General features: G+C 35.9%; 4 protein-coding genes and 1 long non-coding RNA gene across 5 annotated transcripts; 2 read left to right on the top strand and 3 right to left on the bottom strand.

Moving 5' to 3' along the window:
* The first annotated feature begins 6 nt into the window (after positions 1-6).
* Positions 7-4063, top strand: LOC129570710 (fatty acid synthase-like). Its single transcript, XM_055450416.1, has 7 exons — positions 7-550; positions 656-679; positions 767-865; positions 942-1563; positions 1640-2577; positions 2645-2694; positions 2784-4063. Exons 1-7 carry the CDS (start codon positions 253-255, stop codon positions 3504-3506), a joined length of 2754 nt encoding a protein of 917 aa, XP_055306391.1. The 5' UTR covers positions 7-252; the 3' UTR covers positions 3507-4063.
* Positions 4064-4413: 350 nt separating this feature from the next.
* On the bottom strand, positions 4414-5300 carry LOC129570728 (uncharacterized). Its single transcript, XM_055450434.1, has 2 exons — positions 4909-5300; positions 4414-4850 (listed from the first exon to the last, which is right to left on the bottom strand). Exons 1-2 carry the CDS (start codon positions 5258-5260, stop codon positions 4588-4590), a joined length of 615 nt encoding a protein of 204 aa, XP_055306409.1. The 5' UTR covers positions 5261-5300; the 3' UTR covers positions 4414-4587.
* Positions 5301-6709: 1409 nt separating this feature from the next.
* On the top strand, positions 6710-12490 carry LOC129570724 (rabphilin-3A). The gene is made up of 6 exons (XM_055450429.1): positions 6710-7988; positions 9057-9254; positions 9415-9528; positions 10190-11144; positions 11355-11566; positions 11781-12490. The coding sequence occupies exons 1-6, from the start codon at positions 7912-7914 to the stop codon at positions 12085-12087; spliced, it is 1863 nt and encodes a 620-aa protein (XP_055306404.1). The 5' UTR covers positions 6710-7911; the 3' UTR covers positions 12088-12490.
* Positions 12491-14774: 2284 nt separating this feature from the next.
* On the bottom strand, positions 14775-16102 carry LOC129570723 (uncharacterized). The gene is made up of 3 exons (XR_008688157.1): positions 15735-16102; positions 15508-15648; positions 14775-15327 (listed from the first exon to the last, which is right to left on the bottom strand). It is a non-coding gene; the product is annotated as an uncharacterized LOC129570723 (long non-coding RNA).
* A 2986-nt stretch (positions 16103-19088) lies between these two features.
* LOC129570709 (U-Asilidin(12)-Dg3b-like) lies at positions 19089-19670 on the bottom strand. The gene is made up of 2 exons (XM_055450415.1): positions 19497-19670; positions 19089-19408 (listed from the first exon to the last, which is right to left on the bottom strand). Exons 1-2 carry the CDS (start codon positions 19609-19611, stop codon positions 19254-19256), a joined length of 270 nt encoding a protein of 89 aa, XP_055306390.1. The 5' UTR covers positions 19612-19670; the 3' UTR covers positions 19089-19253.
* Between the last annotated feature and the right edge of the window lie 6 nt (positions 19671-19676).

The following is a 19676-nucleotide window of genomic DNA, read 5'->3' as shown; positions in this document are numbered from 1 at the left end:
GAGAACAGTCTGTATGCCTCTCAATTGGATCTTGGATTGGCGATAAACGTTTACCGTAACTCAGTTTGGGGAACGTATCGTTTCTTTGAACTAAAACCAAATCTGCAAGAAACGGCACGTTTGGATCATGTTTATGCTAATGTTCAACGAATTGGCGATTTGTCTTCGTTTGATTGGTTCAATGGGTCGTTAAAGCCAACAGTCGATAAATTAGTTAACGTTCATTACTCATCAATTAATTTCAAAGATGTAATGTTAGCCACTGGTCGACTTTCAACCGAATCATGCCATGGTTCGCGGGTTGATGGTGATTGTGTGCTGGGATTTGAATTCTCTGGAATCAATACTTGTGGCGAACGTGTAATGGGCATGATTAAGGCAGGCGCGATGGCAACACAAGTTCAATCAGTTGAACATTTAACATGGATTGTGCCCAAAGATTGGTCATTACGTGATGGTGCCACTATTCCAGCTGTTTATATCACGGTATATTACGCATTCTTCTTTGGCAGATCCATCGTTCGTGGCAACTCAATTTTGATTCATGCCGGTAAGTTCTGATCACTTTATATGCATTTGTATATGGATCACAGAAAACGTTTCTAGCACTTGAATCGTTGAGAACTAATACTAATTCCATTTATTGTTTTCACAGGTAGTGGAGGCATCGGGTTGGCTGGTAAACGATTATTATTTTCATTTTGTTATAAAAAGTTAATGTGTTGCAAATTCAATTAATTAATTTAATTAAATTGTCCCCATTCAGCTATCCGCATTGCACTGGCTTATGGTTTAGAAGTCTTCACCACGGTTTCAACACAACAGAAACGAAAATTCATCCTTGGTCTCTTCCCACAACTAAAGGGTATGCACACATTTCCAAAATAAACAAAAAATCATCAAAGGGTTGATAAAATGACCTGTTTATTTCATGCTTTCAGAGGAAAACATCGGCAATTCACGAGATTCTTCGTTCGAACATTTGGTAATGCGTCGTACAAAAGGCCGAGGTGTTGATTTTGTCTTGAATTCGTTGTCTGATGACAAGTTATTGGCCTCATTGCGTTGTTTGGCACGTGGCGGTACATTCTTAGAGATTGGAAAATTCGATATCATGAATAACTCAGCTTTGGGAATGAGTGCGTTCGAAAAAGAAACCACATTCAGAGCCATTTTTGCAGATAATTTGATGTATATGCCTGAAGTACGTAAGATCATTCACGAATTGATTGACAAAGATTTGAGAACTGGAGTAATTCAGCCGCTCCACTCAACCGTGTTCCATGTCAATGAGATTGAACAAGCATATCGTTACATGAGCACTGGAAAACATGTCGGGAAAGTGATGATTCAAATGCGAGAATCGGAACAATCACTAGCATCAGTTCCAATAAAAGTGAACCCGAAAGTTTATTGCAAACCGGATTTGGTTTACATCGTGTCTGGTGGATTAGGCGGTTTCGGTGTGGAACTGTGTGATTGGCTTGTGGTTCGTGGAGCTCGAATTTTAGTATTGAACTCACGACGAGGTATTACCACTTCATATCAGGCATTCAGAATAAGGTAATTCATTCTTTTATCCTTAATACTGACTAATGCAACTTAAATGTAAATGACGATTTTTTTCCTTTTCAAACAGTCTCTGGGAATCATACGGTTGCAAAGTAATCATCAACACGGCCGACATTGGAACGTATCAAGGTGCAAAGAGTTTGTTTGTAGAGTCACTGACTTACGGACAAATTGGTGGTGTGTTCAATTTGGCCGTTGTGCTCCGTGACAGCATTCTAGAAAACCAATCGGTAGAAAAGTTCCAAGAAAGTATCAGACCAAAAGCCATCGCTACCCAGTACTTCAATGAGTTGTCACGAATTCTATGTCCGAAACTGGAACACTTTGTGGTGTTTTCAAGCGCATCTTGTGGCAGAGGAAACGCTGGCCAATCGAACTACGGAATGGCCAACTCGATAATGGAGCGCATCATAGAGCAGCGGTTACAGGAGAAGCTGCCGGGCAAAGCCATCCAATGGGGTGCAATCGGAGAGGTCGGTCTCGTTGCTGAGATGTCAAAGGGAAAAGATATCGAGGTTGTTGGCACGATGCAACAACGCATCGAGTCTTGTTTGAAAGTCTTGGATACTTTGCTTACTTCACCGCAGGCCATTGTCTCCAGCATAGTAGTGGCTGATAAACATGCGGGTGAGGCGGGTCAAGACGGTCAAATGACTCTCATCAAGAGTGTAATGAAAATTATGGGCATTCGTGATATCAAATCCATCTCGAAAAACGCATCACTGGCCGAGCTAGGAATGGATAGCTTGATGTCGGTCGAAATAAAACAAGTGATGGAACGTGAATTCGACGTGTTTTTGACGCCTCAACAATTGCGTTCGATGACTTTTGCAAAACTGGATGAATTGTCGAGCTCTGGAGCCAAACCTGAAGCAAAAGTATCGAACAAAGAAGAACTTCCGAAATACCTGTTCCAAAACTTGGGCGATGAATCAGTTAGAGATATCACACTGTTGCCCATCAACGAATTGGAGGCCAAATCACCACAAATCATTTTCATTCCAGGTGAGTGACACAAAGTTTATTGAAAATGAATATTATTTTTGTTGATTAATACTCTTTCTGTCCACAGGAATCGAGGGTGTATGCGGACCAAATTGGAAAACTTTAGGGTTAAATATGGTAAGAATTGTTTTTCATTTCTTTAATTTTTGAACCATTGTTTGGACTTTCTCTAAGTAAAAATTCTTTATATTCCGTACTGTTTCCAGAAAGTGCCATCGAAATTGCTTCAATTGATGAAATCCCGAAATGAAAGTAGTATAACTGGAATCGCCGAGTCCATATTCGAAGAAGTTTCGCAATGTTTCGCCAATCAAAAAGAATATTTCATCGTTGGTCATTCGTTCGGTTCATTAATTGCACTGCGAATTGCGTCAATGCTTGAGAAAATGGGCAAAGTTGGTCGTCTCGTTCTAGTCGATGGTTCACCCGAATACTTGTTCAGATTAGCCAAGGGCATTTGCCAGAGCGGACACGTTGAAGGCAACATTGAGAACGATCTATTCATGATTCTTTTTAGCCATTTCTGCGATCCAGAGTCCGTCGAAGACTTCGTCAAAGGATTAGTAGCCTGCCCTAATATTCCAGCGAAACTCGAATGTTTGGCTAAATTTGTGTCGTCTGAATACAAAAACAAATATTCAACAGAATATTTGCATGACATGATAGTGGCTATTCTGAATCGTCTCAAGCTTATTGTGGAAGAGGATGTGATGGATAATATATTAGACACCAAGTTGAAGGCATCCATTATCTTAATTCGACCAACCGAAGTTTCATTCGCCGATATCAATGCGGATTACAATTTGAACAAATATTCCGAACACGAAGTGAATGTCAAATATGTGGAAGGTCATCATTTGACTGTCATCGAGAATGTTGAACTCACCAACATTCTCAATGAAATTATTTCGCAAGAAATTAACGCATAGAATCTGAAAGGCTTTAATTCAAAGCACATCGTGAGTTAGTGGTGCCGGCGGGATTGTGGATGGTGGAGATTGAACGGGCTGAATTCACATTGGATTCATTTTGACTGTCATTTTTATTTACACAGTATAAATTACACTAACGAAAATAGTGAACGAGAAACATTTTATTCACAAAAAACCAAGAAGTAAGTAACGTCAGTCAAGTAGTATTTATGTTAAGATAGAATAGTTATTGTACTTGTAGAACTACCGATAAATAGTACAATGGACAAAACTTTCGGAATTTCTTATAAAATCCTATAAATAATTCCTTACCTTTCTCATTAGATGTAAGATTTTAAATTAAATGAAAATAAAAGAAAATACGTTCTTAAATTCAATAGAAATCAATAAATTCAAAACTTCCAAAATAGATATATATCAATTCAAATTCCGCAAAATCCAACCAAATTAAAAAATACGCAAAATAAATCAGTCACAGCGAAAATAGAATTATGTCAAACCAGTCAAAACAATGAGAAAATAAAACGTAATTTACACGTGAACCGAATGAAAAATCGAATATTTTCACAATACGAAAATTCATTTTTTTTTCTACTTTTATTCTTATATTTCCGAAATGAATAATAAAATTATTTGAATCATGGTGATGTCACTCAGCTATTTGTCTACTTTCTAGATGGGGTTCCTTGCAAAAGATGCACGGGAAGCCTGTCTTGAGGAAACATTTCACAAATTTGACATTATTTTCCAGTTCATTCACAGTATTCAATCATAGAGCTTTGTCAAAAAGCTTGATACGGTCTTTTCAGGAGCTTTATTTCATTTCAGTAATTCAGAGTCAACGAAAATTAAAGATAAATAATTTTCGATTTTATTTTTAAATGAATTAAAATTTTTAAGCACTCAAGACTCAACAACTACCAATCGATTCGATGTGACCATTAAAATTGTTCAACGAATACGCAGTTTGAGTGTTTTTTTAATTTCTTATCTACTAACCAGAATATACTTTGTCTCGCATTTCTGGAAGACTTTTCTGAAACTTTTTTGTTCTTATTTTGTTTTTGATCGATTCATATCAATTCTGATGACATTCAAATAAATGCTCGAACAATTCCGGTCCAGGCATATATTCCAGGCAATGTTCGCATTGACCAAAATCGAGACAGACTAATTCTGGGTTCACCGGAACACGTAGATTCGATTCGAGATTCGGTGGCGCTTCACGTGAATAGTTGACTATGTAAACAAAGTTATCCGATTCTGAATCAACTTGAAGATCAACAATTTCAACCAGGTACCACACATCATCATCTGGGTCCATAACGATAACCTCTTTATCTAAAAAATGTAAGCGGTAATTAATTCTATACTATTACTCTCCTCCACATTTACCGACCTGCAAGCATTTTACTGAATCGATTATAAATTACTTCGAACCGAATGACAAAGCTCTGAAACGGATCATAAGCATCTGGAATGTATTCAAACTTCGGGTTTCTGTGAATACACTCAGTCATTTTTCGTTCTGCCCAATTCAATTCGCCATCATTGTATTCATCATGGTCAGTAAAATGTTTGAGTTCTCTGGGCAGTAAAATTGTCTGGCAGTAGCAACATGTTGCAAAATAAATTGCAATTCGTCCCAATGAATAACTGGCAACACCATTTCCTTTCTGAACAAAAACCTCAATTTTTTGACGATCAAACGTTAGTTTAACAACTCTGGTTCGATCCCCTTTAATGCACATATCTCTTCGAACGAGATACACGCCAAACGCAAACACTTCTTGGCCTTAACAAAACACATGAAAAAAAGTTGACTTTGTTTCGTTTCGACAAGTTTTGATAAATTCACAAAACCTGAAAATGATTCCGTAAATTCATTCAAAAATGCATCAAATTGTCTGGATATTTGAAGAGCTGGATCCATTTCGTATACACAAATCTATGGACTTAGATTTAAAGAATAGCAGAACTTGTAATTAACACGAAATTTGGAAAGAAATTGAAATTTGGCTCTAAACCGTTTGATTCGGTGGAACTTTAATTCATTTTTTGATGTGACAACGTTCTACATATTCCAAAGGCAAGTAGATAGGAACATACTTTGAACGTCTCACATTTTTTATCGCATCAAACTTTTTCACCTAATTCAGAAGTTATTTGGGGTTTTAACTCGAAAAAAAAAAAACAAAATTTTCATATATTCCCATTTCATACACAAACTCTGTTGCTGTTTCGTTTGGTTCAAACGTTGTTATATACCATAAACTCATCACTTTTTCTTCATATTTCGGCTGTTGTTTTGTATTAGTTTACTGAGTATCTGACTTTGATGCCGATTCCAAGTGCTCAAACTTTAACCTAAAATGGGACTTAAATTTTTTCAAAATTTCTGAACATGCATATAGTATGATGTGCGCTGTGCGGCTAGCATGGAAGTTATTAGACCAATGCTCATATCATATTCAGAAAGAACGACAATGTCGGGAAAAATTGAAAAACAACAACAACAATTTTACTCTGAAAGCGTCCTCAAGTGTTAGGCAAAAAATTGAAATAAATCACGATAATCCGCAACCCGAGAGCGATTAATCAAAATCAATCGACAGAAAATCATGTAAATTGCTATGCAATTTTATCCGCATATTCATGGAAAAAATTCCGTTGAGCTACTGTATTTGGTTACTTTCCAAAGAGATTATCGTCCTCGAAAATGTTTGAACATTTATTGCAATAAAATGGTATTCAAATCGAGTGAAAAAAACAGTTCAAATGAAAAAAGTATGTAAAACATGGAAAAAAGTGTGTATTTTATTGGTATCGTATAAAAAATCCATTGCTATTGCAACGCACTGAACCGAGGCGAATGTCTTGAAGCAATTTACATTTAATTTGGTGTTTGTGTGTATTTTTTTCCCTCGTTCATTCGTTTGTGTCGACATCGTTATCCATAAAAGCGATACACATTGACATTGGAAGCGTGTTCGCGTGCGTGTAGTGATATCCGCATGGGACCCCCGCGCGCAATGAGTACGTTACTGTGTTGCTATAATGATTGGGTGGAAATTATTGCGTGTTTGATTCGACAGCTGACTCATTGTTGTGTATTGCTGCTGGCACATCGTGTCGTTTGTCACATCGTCTATCGATAAGTATTATCCATATGTTTACATTTTGTCAGAACCGTCGTCTCCAAATCCATGTGTTATTTACATTGTAATACTTTATAATGCTTTGGCATCGATGGGATTATTGATGCTTTACCCTTAAGCATGTAATGTGAATTATGTGTAAAGAAGCAAAAGAAAAAAATATGAATAAAATAATAATCGACGACAACGTTAGTAACAAAGTTTCAATATATATTGTAAGCTAACAGGGTGGAGGATAAAGACGAAACAAACGCATCCGACGACCTGACGAATGAGTACGCGTCGTGTCGTGCGCAATGAAAATCATTGGAAACGAACATTGATGGAATACACGCAATTCGTCAAGTGAATAGTTAAAAAAAGAAAACTGTTGTTGTGCTTATCACATCAGTCGTGCAACAGGCGTCAAACGGAAACCATCGCAAAATAATCAGCGCGAACATAACCCGAGAAAATTGAAATAGTTTTCAATCCAACCATTACACACACCACTATTCGAATGGTTATGTAGCCTGCTATAAAGCCATTTTATGATTTTCATTGTGATTCAAACATGTAATTAATGACAACGATATCGAAGTATTGTGTTTTGTTTATTGTATCACCGGTCACATTGATTCCAGAATGTGAATAAAGTTTTCCAATTAGAGTTGTTGACTTGTTCAAGTGGATGTAAAAGTTCATTGTTCATGAAAAATTCAAGTGATTCAAAGACAAAAACAAGTCAATTCTTTTTTTCCATGTACGAAACGACAAATCGTTGAATAAAATATCAATTTGAATTTTCTGCATTCGAAAAGCTTCGACACAATACGATATAATCTCTTGTGGGTGTGTTCGATTAGGTGTATTGTGTTACTCATTAAAAAAAAGAAGTTCCTAGACAACGTTCAATTAACCATTTTTTCGTGGAAAATCCAATAAAATAAAAACCATTCGATAAAAGTAAACAAGAATCTTATCTGATATTAAATGAAGTCCATATGTTTTGATGGCGTGAAAATATAATTCGAATCACAATATTCAGCCCAGCGAATCGATAAAGTGTCCCAAAAGAAGAGAAAGAGAGCGGAGAAAAAGGAGCAACAAATAAATAAATAACGCGCGACTGTGAATTGTGGGCAAAAGTAGCAGCAGCAGCACCAGCATCGTTCAGCTATCGGTTTTATTGGAAAGTGAGCTATGTAATCAATGAGTGTGCTGGCTTAGTTGCTGTTCTCTTTCTTTCTTTTTTTTATCATATAATGAGTTTCCAAGGGCGAGACAATGATATGAAATTCAACGTTTGTCCTAGCGATAGACAGCTAGCATTGAGAGCCAAGTAAGAGTGATTGCACATTTTGTTTAATACACACACACATAATATATCAACAATTTCGAGTTGCCATCAATATTACGCACCGTATTTTGCGGTTGTTGTTGTCATCAACGTCGTCGTCGCTGTTGTCGTTGTCGTCTCTGTTTCACTTTGTTGGCATTCACCTCCATCCCTTGATTTCAATTCTCTTGTTGATTTGATATTATTTTTCTCGCATTTTTCCTCTTGTCATCAAATAGTTCAATTTAATTATGCATTCGCTTTGTTATGGCCGTTCAAGTGAATGGCTCCAAAGTGTGAGCGTACGAATGAAAGAACGAGCGAACGAATAAGTAAACGAAATGAGTGAACGAAAAAAACAAAGGAGCGAGCAACAGAACGAGTGAGTGAAGGGAACTTCCCTTAGGGAAGAATGAAAGAAAAGCCGTACTACGAAAGAAAAAAGAACAAAAATTGACTGGATAATCTCGGCTTCGGTCCATAAAATTTTTATGGAAAGTAAAGTAGGCGTCAGCTATTTTTCGAAAGCAACTAAACAATTTTCTTCGAAAAATGTTGAATATTTAAGCGTGCATGCGGCCCGTTCGCCTTTCGTTCTTGAATCAAAGTGATTTGTTTACTTCGATGTGCCATTTGTGATGATGATGATATTCGGTGTTTCCAACGCAAATTTTTCGTACGTGCACATTGTTTATTTCTTTCACTTCACCAAAAGACATTGACTTTCTTGTCATGTTTGTTTTTCCCAACGACTCGGTTTCGTTTTCCATTTAATTTAAAATGGATGACTAACTTGCATAAATTACTTTGTTTACAAGTTCATGAAGCAAGTTCAACGAAGCCATTCGTTGATATCTTGTGCGTGTGTTTCGTGTTTTTTCTTCGTACATTCGTAACGCCAAGTTCATTCATGTTCAAACAACAACAACGCCATCATTTCGGGATTGACGTTGATGCATCTGCTTGTGAAACACTTGTTTTTGTTTCCTACGCAATTGAAAATAATTGCCAAATATTGTTTGACCTTCTAATTTCATGCTGTTTTTAACCCCACCACACACACACACAAAGACTAAGAACGGGATGGAGTACGGGGAAAACATCACAGGCAACGTCATTGGATCCAGCTGAGCGTGATCGCATTATTGAAGTGATACAGAGGAACGAACTGCTGGAAACACAAGAACGCGAACGCATCGGCAAGATTATTGAACGAGTGGAAAAAATTAAACAGAGGGTCGTTACGGATTTTGGGCCACGAAACTGTAGGTAAATACAAATTGCGGGTTGATATTATTCGAATTTGAAATGAGAGCGTTGAAAGACAATAGAAGGTTTTAAGCCGATTTTGTACGTGGTCTCGTGTTTTTGATTGAAGCAGCTCGTGGGCTTTTTAAGAATATATTCTTTTTTTTTCCTGTGGTTTTAGGCTGTGTGGTCAAGGTTTTGGTCTTTTGAGCCCATCGAAAATCATTTGCCAGGATTGCCGCAAGCCCGTTTGCTCAAAATGCTCCATCGAACTTCATGTTAAACATGGCACTAAGTAAGTCATTTACTAAACATAACACAATCGGCACAGACTTTTTTTTCTTCCTCTTTAGTGTTTTTTCGGTATTTAATACGGTAAAACAAACTTAGGCCCGCTTAGGCTCATGATTATTTTTTACAATGTTTGTACCAAACCTAAAATGATTCACCTTTAACTATGTAAACAATTTTAATTCAACTAACTGACCTTTATTAACAATGTCAATTTAATATGAAGGTATACCATGGGCTCGATATTCACCATGATTATGCGTATGTAATACGAGTTCAAGTTTTTCCAACGAACACAACGTGTATTTAATTCAATGACGATACTTGATTAGGCTTTTTTTGGAAATTATTGTCCCACTTGGTTTGCGTATATGGTTCACATTTTGAACTTCAAAGGGTTTTTGTAAACGGTGACCTTGATCAAATGAATAAATATGAAGAAGAAAGAAGTCAAAGTAGCCACAAAATAATCTAAATCAAAAGGGTGTATACTCAAAGACTTGAATCAAAGTGATATGTGCCATTGAATTCTCACATCGAAATTCCAAATTCATACGCATGAATTAATTGGAATAAATCATATTTTTCATTCCAATATATTCAACATTTTCCCTATCTTTTAACTCATTTTTTCGACGTTTCTCTTCATTTTCCCATTTCCATAGCCTGCGTGACATTTGGTTGTGTCAAATATGTTCGGAAACTCGTGAAATGTGGAAGAAAACTGGTGCTTGGTTCTACAAAAGTCTTCCAAGTTACGAGAAACCGCAAAAATTATCAACCACTCGATCGACCAGTCTCACGAATGCTTCACGACCAGAACGGCCTCGAAATCGTGGGATCAAAGTAACGGACAGCAGTTCAGATGAGTATGACGAGGACAATCCAAAAAATGAAGCTGGCGCTAGTGTGCGATCCAGTTCGGTTAGTGCAAAACGTAGCAGTTCATATATTTTGGAGCGAATGAATAGTTTACGTTCACGACCATCGAATTCAACATCTAGTTTAAACGAAGACGGTTTTTTCTATCGAAAATTGTCGTCACTAAATCTGTTTGGTCGATCGCCATCCACGTTGAAATGTGATACCGATTCGAATGGCCAATATCCGGATAACAGTTCGGTTTCGATAAATGAATCCGCATCCACATACAATGGGTCAGGTATTCGACGTGACTCAGTAAGTACTTCAGTATCAGAAACATCATCGATGAATGATAACACTTGCCTTGGGGTCATGACGATGAACTCAATTTCAAGTCAAATTTGCCGAGAACAACCAATGGGCTGGCTTGATATATCGTTGGTATATAGCGAAAATGAACACACTCTAGACTGTTTGCTGTTGCGAGCACGAGATTTGCCTGCAGTTGAAATTACATGTCCACCCGATCCATATGCACGCCTCAACATCGTTACCGGATTCGATAAACTCAAACAGAAGAAATGGCTTCAAACAAGAACCATTCACAAGAATCGATGCCCTGAGTTCAATGAAACCGTTCGATTTTTTGGCGTAGAACCAGAAGAACTGGCCACATCGCGATTGTATGTGGTACTTTTGGATGAAGATAAATACGGTAGCGACTTTTTGGGTACGGCCAAAATTCCTTTGGGACCAGTAAGTGATTGGAGATTCCTTTTTGAAGTTTGAAATAGATTTTTTTTAGGGTTTTTTAAAGGTCCGCAAAACGCTTTGTTCCCATTTTTTTCGTTATTATTTATTGACTACGTCAAATACTGGCTGTATAATAGGATACATACTTCTTCTTAGATGTACATTAGGATTTGTTTTTTGGTTTGATATAAAATTCCACTTTTTCATTCACAGACTGCCGAAGCTGGTTCACATCGAATGTCACTGCCCCTATGTATTCAAGACCAATATTGCTTGGAAGCGAGCTTAGTGAATCATACGCGTGGTTCGATACTGATAGCTCTCTGCTATAATACGAAAAAACGATCATTGGCCGTGCAAGTGAAGCGCTGTTGTAACCTCTTGGCCATGGATAACAATGGATTTTCCGATCCCTTTGTCAAATTGTAAGTGAAAATTCATTTGATTTGAGAACGATTCAGTTCAGATACGTTTGATGATATGATATTCAGGCTAGAAACTGTGCAATGTGCAGTCTGTATCATAATAATTGACATAAGATGAACCAAAGCCCATATTAACCCAATAAGAATCCCCATCAACATTCTTCGATCAATTTTTAAATTTTATTCATTTTCTAATAATTCAAAATATTTCCAGACAATTAAAGCCCGACTCGCACCGCAACAAAAAATACAAGACAAGTGTAAAATGGCGAAATTTGAATCCGGTATTCAACGAAGACTTCTACTTTGAAACACGTCCCAATGAACTAGATAAACAGTCATTGATAATCACGGTTTGGGATAAAGATCTTGGAAAAAGTAACGATTTTCTAGGTTCATTGGTCATCGGACATGCGAGCAAGGGCAAACGTCTAAAGCAGTGGAAGGACTGTATTCGACTGCCCGATTGCTTTCACGATCAATGGCATTATCTGGCAAGTGATCCGCATCCATTGAATTAGAACTCAATATCAAATTATTAGATAAGCTAAAAACTTTAAGAAATTGGCACAAAATCAAAATACCCGGAGACATACAATTTTATGTCGTTGCATTTTAGTAAATTTAGTTCCATTTCATAAATTAATTCAACATCGAATCATAACAAAATGGATTAGGAAAAGCTTTTTTTTAATCTAATTTTTTTTTTCTTGTATTTCATTTTGACGTGTGCATATTAATGCTGAAAACAACAACACTAACAAGCGTTCAAAGACCACTGCTGAAAATAATTTCAAACGGTTTAGTTATAAAATACACTTGATTAATACATGTAGTTATTTTTGGGGGAGACCATATGGTCTTGCCAGTGATATTTAATTTGTATGATTAAAATTCACTATTAAATTGCTTTTATATCAATCCTATTACTATGTTTCACATTCATTTCTTTTATCTCTTAATGGATTTTTTATATGAAGTCCTGTATATATATAACATTTTTTCAGGTTTCATCCAGTCTGATATTTCATTGTTAAAACAAGTAACAAATTCAAATGTTCCAAATCGCTGACTTTAATTTTCTCTGTGAATTTGTGAAAAAGTTCATCCATAAAGGAAAAAAAAGCCATTAGTAATGACCCATTATCAAGTGCAACATTTTAAAGCAAGGAAGCATAGAATGAAGGAACATAACTCGATGGTTTTCTCTCTACTTGGCGTCTGAAGTTCATAAAGCTTCTTCGTAAGAAAAAATTACTTACGTGAAATTTACAGAAGACACTATTCTAGCCATTGAAAAGGTTATTTTAATCGATGAGAGATTAACTCAAGCATGGCCAACGACAAAAAAATCTTCTTTATATTCAAACTTATTAAATAAACTCAACTTTATTTTCACAACATGTATAAAAGTAAGTGTCACTTCAACTATTATCACAAATTATAGATTATATCCGCAAATCAAACCGAAGTGAAACATGAAGTGTTGATAAACCTAGGAGGGAGACACGAAACTTAAATGAGTAAAATTAGAACATTATTCAACGATAATAGGAAAAATAGAAGAAATTAGTGAGTTTGGTTTGCCTATGTTAACGCTTATGGACGCATTGTTTATTGTTTACAAAATAATCCCGTTAGGTCTTCCATAAGCGTTGTATTGACAGTGTAATACGCTCTGCAAGTGATTTAAATAGAAATAATAGCACAATATTAGCACTTTTGCACCAAAACTAGAAAAATTACACTGTCGATACTATTGACTTAATCTAAGGTTCAAATGAGCTTATTTGAATTGAATAAGCCAGCTATAATTGTTGTTCATCGTGTGTATGATTCGCATGTCATCATCGCTCAATTGGAAATCAAATATATTCAAATTTTCCACTGATTCAGGCTTTTTCATTGATTTTGGAATGATAATGATAAGTGTCAAGTATTTTGAACCGAAAATGGATCAATCAAAGAATCATTTAAAATGTTTGAAATGGTGAAGCCAAATACTATGAATGAAATAATTTCAACCGATGACTTGCTGTACTTGTGTGCCAATGTCAATACTTTTGGATCCTGAAGCGATGATTCATCATCACTATCGTTCTTTGGCTGGCCCAGCGGATTTTGTTCATAGTTTCGCAACTATGATATTGTTTCACGCGCTGCAAAACTTGACGAGTGATTGTTGCTTTTATTTCTAGCGCATTCAAATTAAAGTTAACAAGAATGACTGAAATCTTTTCGTTTCTTATAATATAAACGACAATCACTTCAACTGATTTACTAGGTTACCTTCTCTTATAACAAAAAAAATCCCCTATGTTGTGAGCATGCGAATAGCACAAAATGAAACAATTTTTTTTTTATTATTTTACTACCTTCAAAGGTAATTTCCAATAGAAATTATAATTGAAGAATCGTTGTGCTTCCAAATAAAAAAAATCCCCATTGAGAGGCCATTCTGATCGAAGTCAAATGCAAGTGCTTACGTATTATGTCGGTAATCAATCGAACAACACTTTAAACTGATTTAAATTGCCCCTTATCACAACCGGGATTCCCTTATCAAAAGTGTATCTGAAGTATAGAATGATATCAGTACTAGAAGATATCGATAACCATCTATAAAAGTCGTTACAATTTCACATTAGAACATCACAAGTTTGTGAATTGCAAGTAGAACTCACTAAATTATCACAGCTCAACATGAACTTCAAAGTATTCACCATTTTCATTACCTTTGCTTTGATGGCTATCGCATCAGATGCATTGCCTAATCCACAAGAACAGCGACCGGTCAATTTGGAAACCGAGCCAAGGGGTAAATATACAACGGAATATAATCGTTTCCTGATGAATTGATCGAATTGTGATTGAAACTAAGAACTAACTTACATATTCTTTCATAGGATCCAGCCAACCGGAAAATTTTCCAGAGCTACCTCAGCAGTACATCACTTGTGATATAATTGGCTCAAATGCTTACTGCGCTGTTCATTGCATTGGTCGCGGCTTTAAAGGTGGATACTGCAATGACCAAAAAGTGTGCGTCTGCCGCAACTAACTTCTGTTTAGCAAGCATCCCATCAGACAACTCGGCATAGCTCATTTATTAGAATTTTTTTTTCTTTTTGAAAATATTTGTTTCGAAATACAATTTGTAGTGCAATGTAACTGTATAACAAATTAATAAAGACAGTTATTGATCAATTGAAGGAGAAAAAGGAGATTTCAATTCATTTTCGTGAAATTAATTTATTTTCGCAAATTAGACTAATTCCATTTCAGAACTATACGTAAGAGACTTAATTAATAACAAAATGATATCTTCAATTTCAAGCAAATGGTATCCGCTTGTCATTTTTGTGTTCATTACCAGATCAAATTCATTTTGTGAATTGGGCAATTATTGGAAGAGTTTATTCATCGCTTTGACGATTTATTTGATAAACTGGATAAAACGAACTGTTATCTTGTTAGTAAACTCATTTATTTAAAAAATACATTTCCAAAAAACTTCATGTTGACAGAATCAATTGAAGAAAAAAAGAAAAAAATAGCCATTTTTTCTAAAAGACTCTTTTATAATTTTTAGTGAAAACATTGCGATTGGGAAGTATGATTAAATATTCGAATGAAGTGAATTCATTTGCGAGTACAAAAACAAGTATTTTCCTTGCAGTAGCCACCAGAGTATCTTGGATAGGATAGGCATTGTAACGCACACTTAAGGCTTTCGGTACAACTACCAAATGGTTCGTCAACTGTGGAAACAGTTGAAATAGTTAAAACACTATTTCCATGGCCCACGATCGCTCATGATTGCAATCGTGCACAAAATATAGGGAAGATCGTGCACGATTGAAATCGTGAGCGATCGTGGGCTTGGAAATTGTACCATTATTAGAAGATGAAAAAGCTGTATTTGAATCAAACAAACCAACCTTTTTTCGGCGAAGCGTATTTTAATTGGCAAAAACATGACCCTTCCCTGCATTCGCCTATCTTGAATTTTGGATAGAATAGGCATTGTAGCGAACAAGTAGTGTTATCCACACAAGATATTTTCAAACTCTCCCAGTTGTCTGTGAAAACAGAAAATGATTATTAGTAAATGAAAATAGGACATTTAACCAACGAAACATGTGTATGAATGAATTAAATAAATCACCTTCATCTGGCGAAGCGGCAGAAGTTTTTGCTGCAGTAGCCATCAGACCAATGGCGACAAAAATTGTAAACACCTTGAAATTCATGTTTCAAACTTATTCTCGTGAGCTCTTTTTAGTAACTGAAAATTTTCTGTGGATCGGGTTTGAGTTGCAGCGGGTTTTATAGGCAATTTTCAATTTGCATTGTCTCCTAAATCGGTAACAGATTTTGAAACTGGAGCGCACAGTATTGTTTAAAATAAATTGTGTTTATGAGGCTGTATAAAAGCATTATCAAAGTACGAATTTTTGTAAATACCAAATGAGAACTTTTATAAGGCTACTAAAATACTTTTATCTAACGTAATTTTTCATCATATTTCTCATTACGTTCTTTCATAAAGCAAAGTCGCCACAAACATGCAAATTCTTTGTTGGTTTACTGCGCACTTCTTTTCAGCGGTGATGCAAACTGCTTTGTTGATGAAAATACGGTTAAATATTTCACGTAAATGTGAGTGAGATATCATGAGTTCACGGCGTCCGAGGGAATATGAACTTCTGCGCTGGTGGAATGAATGGCTCAATGGGAAGCCATCGATGTTACGATTCACCTTCAAGTGAACAGAATTTATGTTGCACGTGAAAAACAGAAATATCGTGATCCATAAGATTTGACTTTAGTCATTTTTATTCTCGACCTCTCATATAATCTCGGAGAATAAGTCTCACTTCTGCCCTCGGCAATTGTTGATGAATATATAACGAGTTGATTACTCGCTCGTAGCAATGCTCCGTATTCAGATAAGACGCAATTAAAGTGAATATTCCAATGCAAATATCGATGTCAACTCATTTTGTTTTATTACTACAATTGCACTGTTTTTGTGAGTATATTCTACTTTCGTTCTTGGAAACGCAAATATTCGATGGTGATTATCATTTCACATAGTGACAACGCATAAAAAACACAATTTATATATTATTCCGTTGAAAAATGGAAGTCTTTTACGATTAAAATCCAGAAAAGTTAAATTCGTGGAAAACAATGATGATTTTCTACATAAAATACTCAGTTGAAAATTTAATCTGGAACAGGGCCATTTTTCGGGCTTCTACAACAATCAGACAGGATTGAAAAAACTCTAAATCGATTCCTCGTCAGAAATTACGTGGAATTAGCCTAATAAAGTTAGTTCTCTTTTTAAGTTAGTTCTCTGTGCCATAAATGTGATTTTTATGGAAATTTCAATCGGTCCAATGTTTTATGAAAAATGTCGATTCCAGACCAAACTCTAGCGTTCAAGTGTTCGGAGACTCATGTTCTTTTTCGACGGAAATTTGTATTTTTGTCTCGGATGTAAATGTTGCAAGAGGTCATTTTCGACCATTTTCCCCACAAAACACATGATTTATTTACCGAGGCCAAAAACGAATTTGGTCATAGTCTTAAAATGCATTTTATTTCTTTTTTATCTGAAGCTGTGCGACTTGCGTTATCTTACCTACACCTTGAAGAATTGAGATGGGGCATTTGGAGACGATATCAGCTCAATTTATTTTTAGTTCAATTTGCTATCAATATGCAAAATAACAATAATTAACATGAACGCAGCTCGTATCAAGATCAAGCAGGTTCGAAGAATGAATGTTATCTAAATTCCAGACAACGTATTTGGCTAATGTCATCTAGCTAACTGGAAACATTCCGGCTGGGTCAGCGTCTGAATTCTTTGCGGTGCGTTTTTTCGTCGCAATCTGTAGTAGAATACTGTGCAATGTGCATAGTATATGTCCATAGGAAATGTGCAGAGGCAATGCAAAAAGATAGGCAGATTTGTTTACAAACAATAAGAAATAAACAAAGCAAAAATCCCTATAACGAATGTATTGGCAATGTAAAAATAATAAATGGCGAACATTTTACATTTCTTATGGGCTGTATACTATGTACAGTGACAATGCGTTGATATAGACAGACTTGTTGACAAATAACGGTAGATGAACAAAACAAAAATCTCCATATATATGATTTCTGTACTGCAGATGCGATGAAAAAACGCAACGCATAGAATTCAGCCACTGAACCAGCCAGAATGTTTTCAGTTAGCTAGCTGACATTAGCCGAAAACATTGTCTGCTAAATTCATTCTGTGGAGCAAACAAAAAAGAAGATTGATAGAAACTAAAAAGAATAGCATCATCGATAAAAAATATCTGAGTCTATTTTTAAGTTGCTCTTTTTCTCAAACAAATGCAACTGGTGCTTGACTATAAAATGCAGCGTCAAATGAGCTTGAAACATCACAAAATCGCCAGTCGTCCAAGTGATACAAAGAAAACTTAAAAATTATCAAATATGAATTTCAATAAACCGTTTTGGTGGCAGTCGCATCAGAGGCATTTTCAACTACAGAAGCTCCACAGACTCACACTGAAACAGAAACCCAAACCGAAACTGGAACCAAATCGGATACGTATTAGGATAACGTTGCACTTGTTAAATATATTCATTCTTTGTTATGTTTATACAGATGACGTTGTGGGAACAAATAGTTCGACCAGTGATCAACTATATTTTCGTTGTCATACACAATCTGCCAGCTACAGAAATACGCAGAACCAGGCCGCGCTAGCGTCCTATCTAAATACATTATAATGAATAAGTACAAACTAATACATATGCATTTCTACTATGAATACGTTTCATGCTATGTGTTTTAATTTCATTTAATTTTGGAAATTGAAAAAAAAAACTTCTCGACAAAATATATTTTAAAACATCATTGCAATAAAAAAAAACTTCCAAGTAAGAATAAATATATTGATATTGAGTAAGAAAATTCGGTGAAATCGGTGAAATACTTGAATCAAACATAAACGTTTGAAAAACGTACGACGCGCGCCAAAGCATAAGTGATGTCAAAGTGTGTACAAAGAGTGAAGCAATAGTGCGTTTAATGCTATGTGCTATAGTGTCTCTGTTGATGTTGATCGCTGACGTTTATAGTGGTAGCGCAGAACTAGCGCAACCTAACGAGCTTGACCTGTCAACTCATGTATATGTGCGCTTCGGTCAAACCGGTATTCAATAGACGGTCATATGGTAGGGAAAAACGTCCTGAGATGACGCTAGTTTCTTAGTCATATTTTTACATAGAGATTCACGTTGCTGTCAGACTGTGTTGTCATATAAATGAGTTTGGCTTCTGTATCTGGTAATGACCACAAAACAGACAACGGTAACCAATTGCTTGAAATTGAAGATATCAATTTGTTATTAATTAAGTCTCTTGCATATATTTCTGGAATAAAATTAGTCTAATTTGCGCAAATAAATTGATGTGATTTCACGAAAATGAATTGAAATCTCCTTTTTCTCCTTCAATTGATCAAAAAATGTCTTTATTGCTTGTTTGTACGGTTACATTGTATTCAAAAACCAAGATTTTCGATTTTTCGGGCAATAGAAGAGAAAAGAAAACATCTAATAAACGAGCTATGCCGAGTTGTCTGATGGGATGCTTGCTAAACAGAAGTTAGTTGCGGCAGACGCACACTTTTTTGTCATTGCAGTATCCACCTTTAAAGCCGCGACCAATGCAATGAACAGCGCAGAGAGCATTTGAGCCAATTATATCACAAGTGATGTACTGCTGAGGTAGCTCTGGAAAATTTTCCGGTTGGCTGGAGCCTATGAAAGAATATGTAAATTAGTTCTTAGTTTCAATCACAATTCGATCAATTCATCAGGAAACGATTATATTCCGTTGTATATTTACCCCTTGGCTCGGTTTCCAAATTGACCGGTCGCTGTTCTTGTGGATTGGGCAATGCATCTGATGCGATAGCCATCAAAGCAAAGGCAATGAAAATGGTGAATACTTTGAAGTTCATGTTAGGCTGTGATAATTTAGTGAGTTCTACTTGCAATTCACAAACTTGTGATGTTCTAATGTGAA

The sequence above is a fragment of the Sitodiplosis mosellana genome, unplaced genomic scaffold, assembly GCF_009176505.1.
Source record: "Sitodiplosis mosellana isolate CC-2019 unplaced genomic scaffold, AAFC_SMos_1.0 Smas_scaffold_75, whole genome shotgun sequence".
Taxonomy (NCBI): domain Eukaryota; kingdom Metazoa; phylum Arthropoda; class Insecta; order Diptera; family Cecidomyiidae; genus Sitodiplosis; species Sitodiplosis mosellana.
The sequence above is the reverse complement of the archived record's forward strand: the minus strand, read 5'-3'. Positions and strand labels throughout refer to the sequence as shown.

Coding starts and splice junctions, on each gene's coding strand:
- LOC129570724 (XM_055450429.1), top strand. CDS start 7,912: ATGAGTTTCCAAGGGCGAGACAATGATATGAAATTCAACGTTTGTCCT. Junction 7,989..9,056: donor CAGCTAGCATTGAGAGCCAA/GTAAGAGTGATT, acceptor ACACACACAAAG/ACTAAGAACGGGATGGAGTA. Junction 11,145..11,354: donor CCAAAATTCCTTTGGGACCA/GTAAGTGATTGG, acceptor TTTCATTCACAG/ACTGCCGAAGCTGGTTCACA.
- LOC129570728 (XM_055450434.1), bottom strand. CDS start 5,260: ATGTGCATTAAAGGGGATCGAACCAGAGTTGTTAAACTAACGTTTGAT. Junction 4,851..4,908: donor ATTCAGTAAAATGCTTGCAG/GTCGGTAAATGT, acceptor TACATTTTTTAG/ATAAAGAGGTTATCGTTATG.
- LOC129570709 (XM_055450415.1), bottom strand. CDS start 19,611: ATGAACTTCAAAGTATTCACCATTTTCATTGCCTTTGCTTTGATGGCT. Junction 19,409..19,496: donor TTTGGAAACCGAGCCAAGGG/GTAAATATACAA, acceptor ATTCTTTCATAG/GCTCCAGCCAACCGGAAAAT.
- LOC129570710 (XM_055450416.1), top strand. CDS start 253: ATGTTAGCCACTGGTCGACTTTCAACCGAATCATGCCATGGTTCGCGG. Junction 1,564..1,639: donor TATCAGGCATTCAGAATAAG/GTAATTCATTCT, acceptor CTTTTCAAACAG/TCTCTGGGAATCATACGGTT. Junction 2,695..2,783: donor AAACTTTAGGGTTAAATATG/GTAAGAATTGTT, acceptor TACTGTTTCCAG/AAAGTGCCATCGAAATTGCT.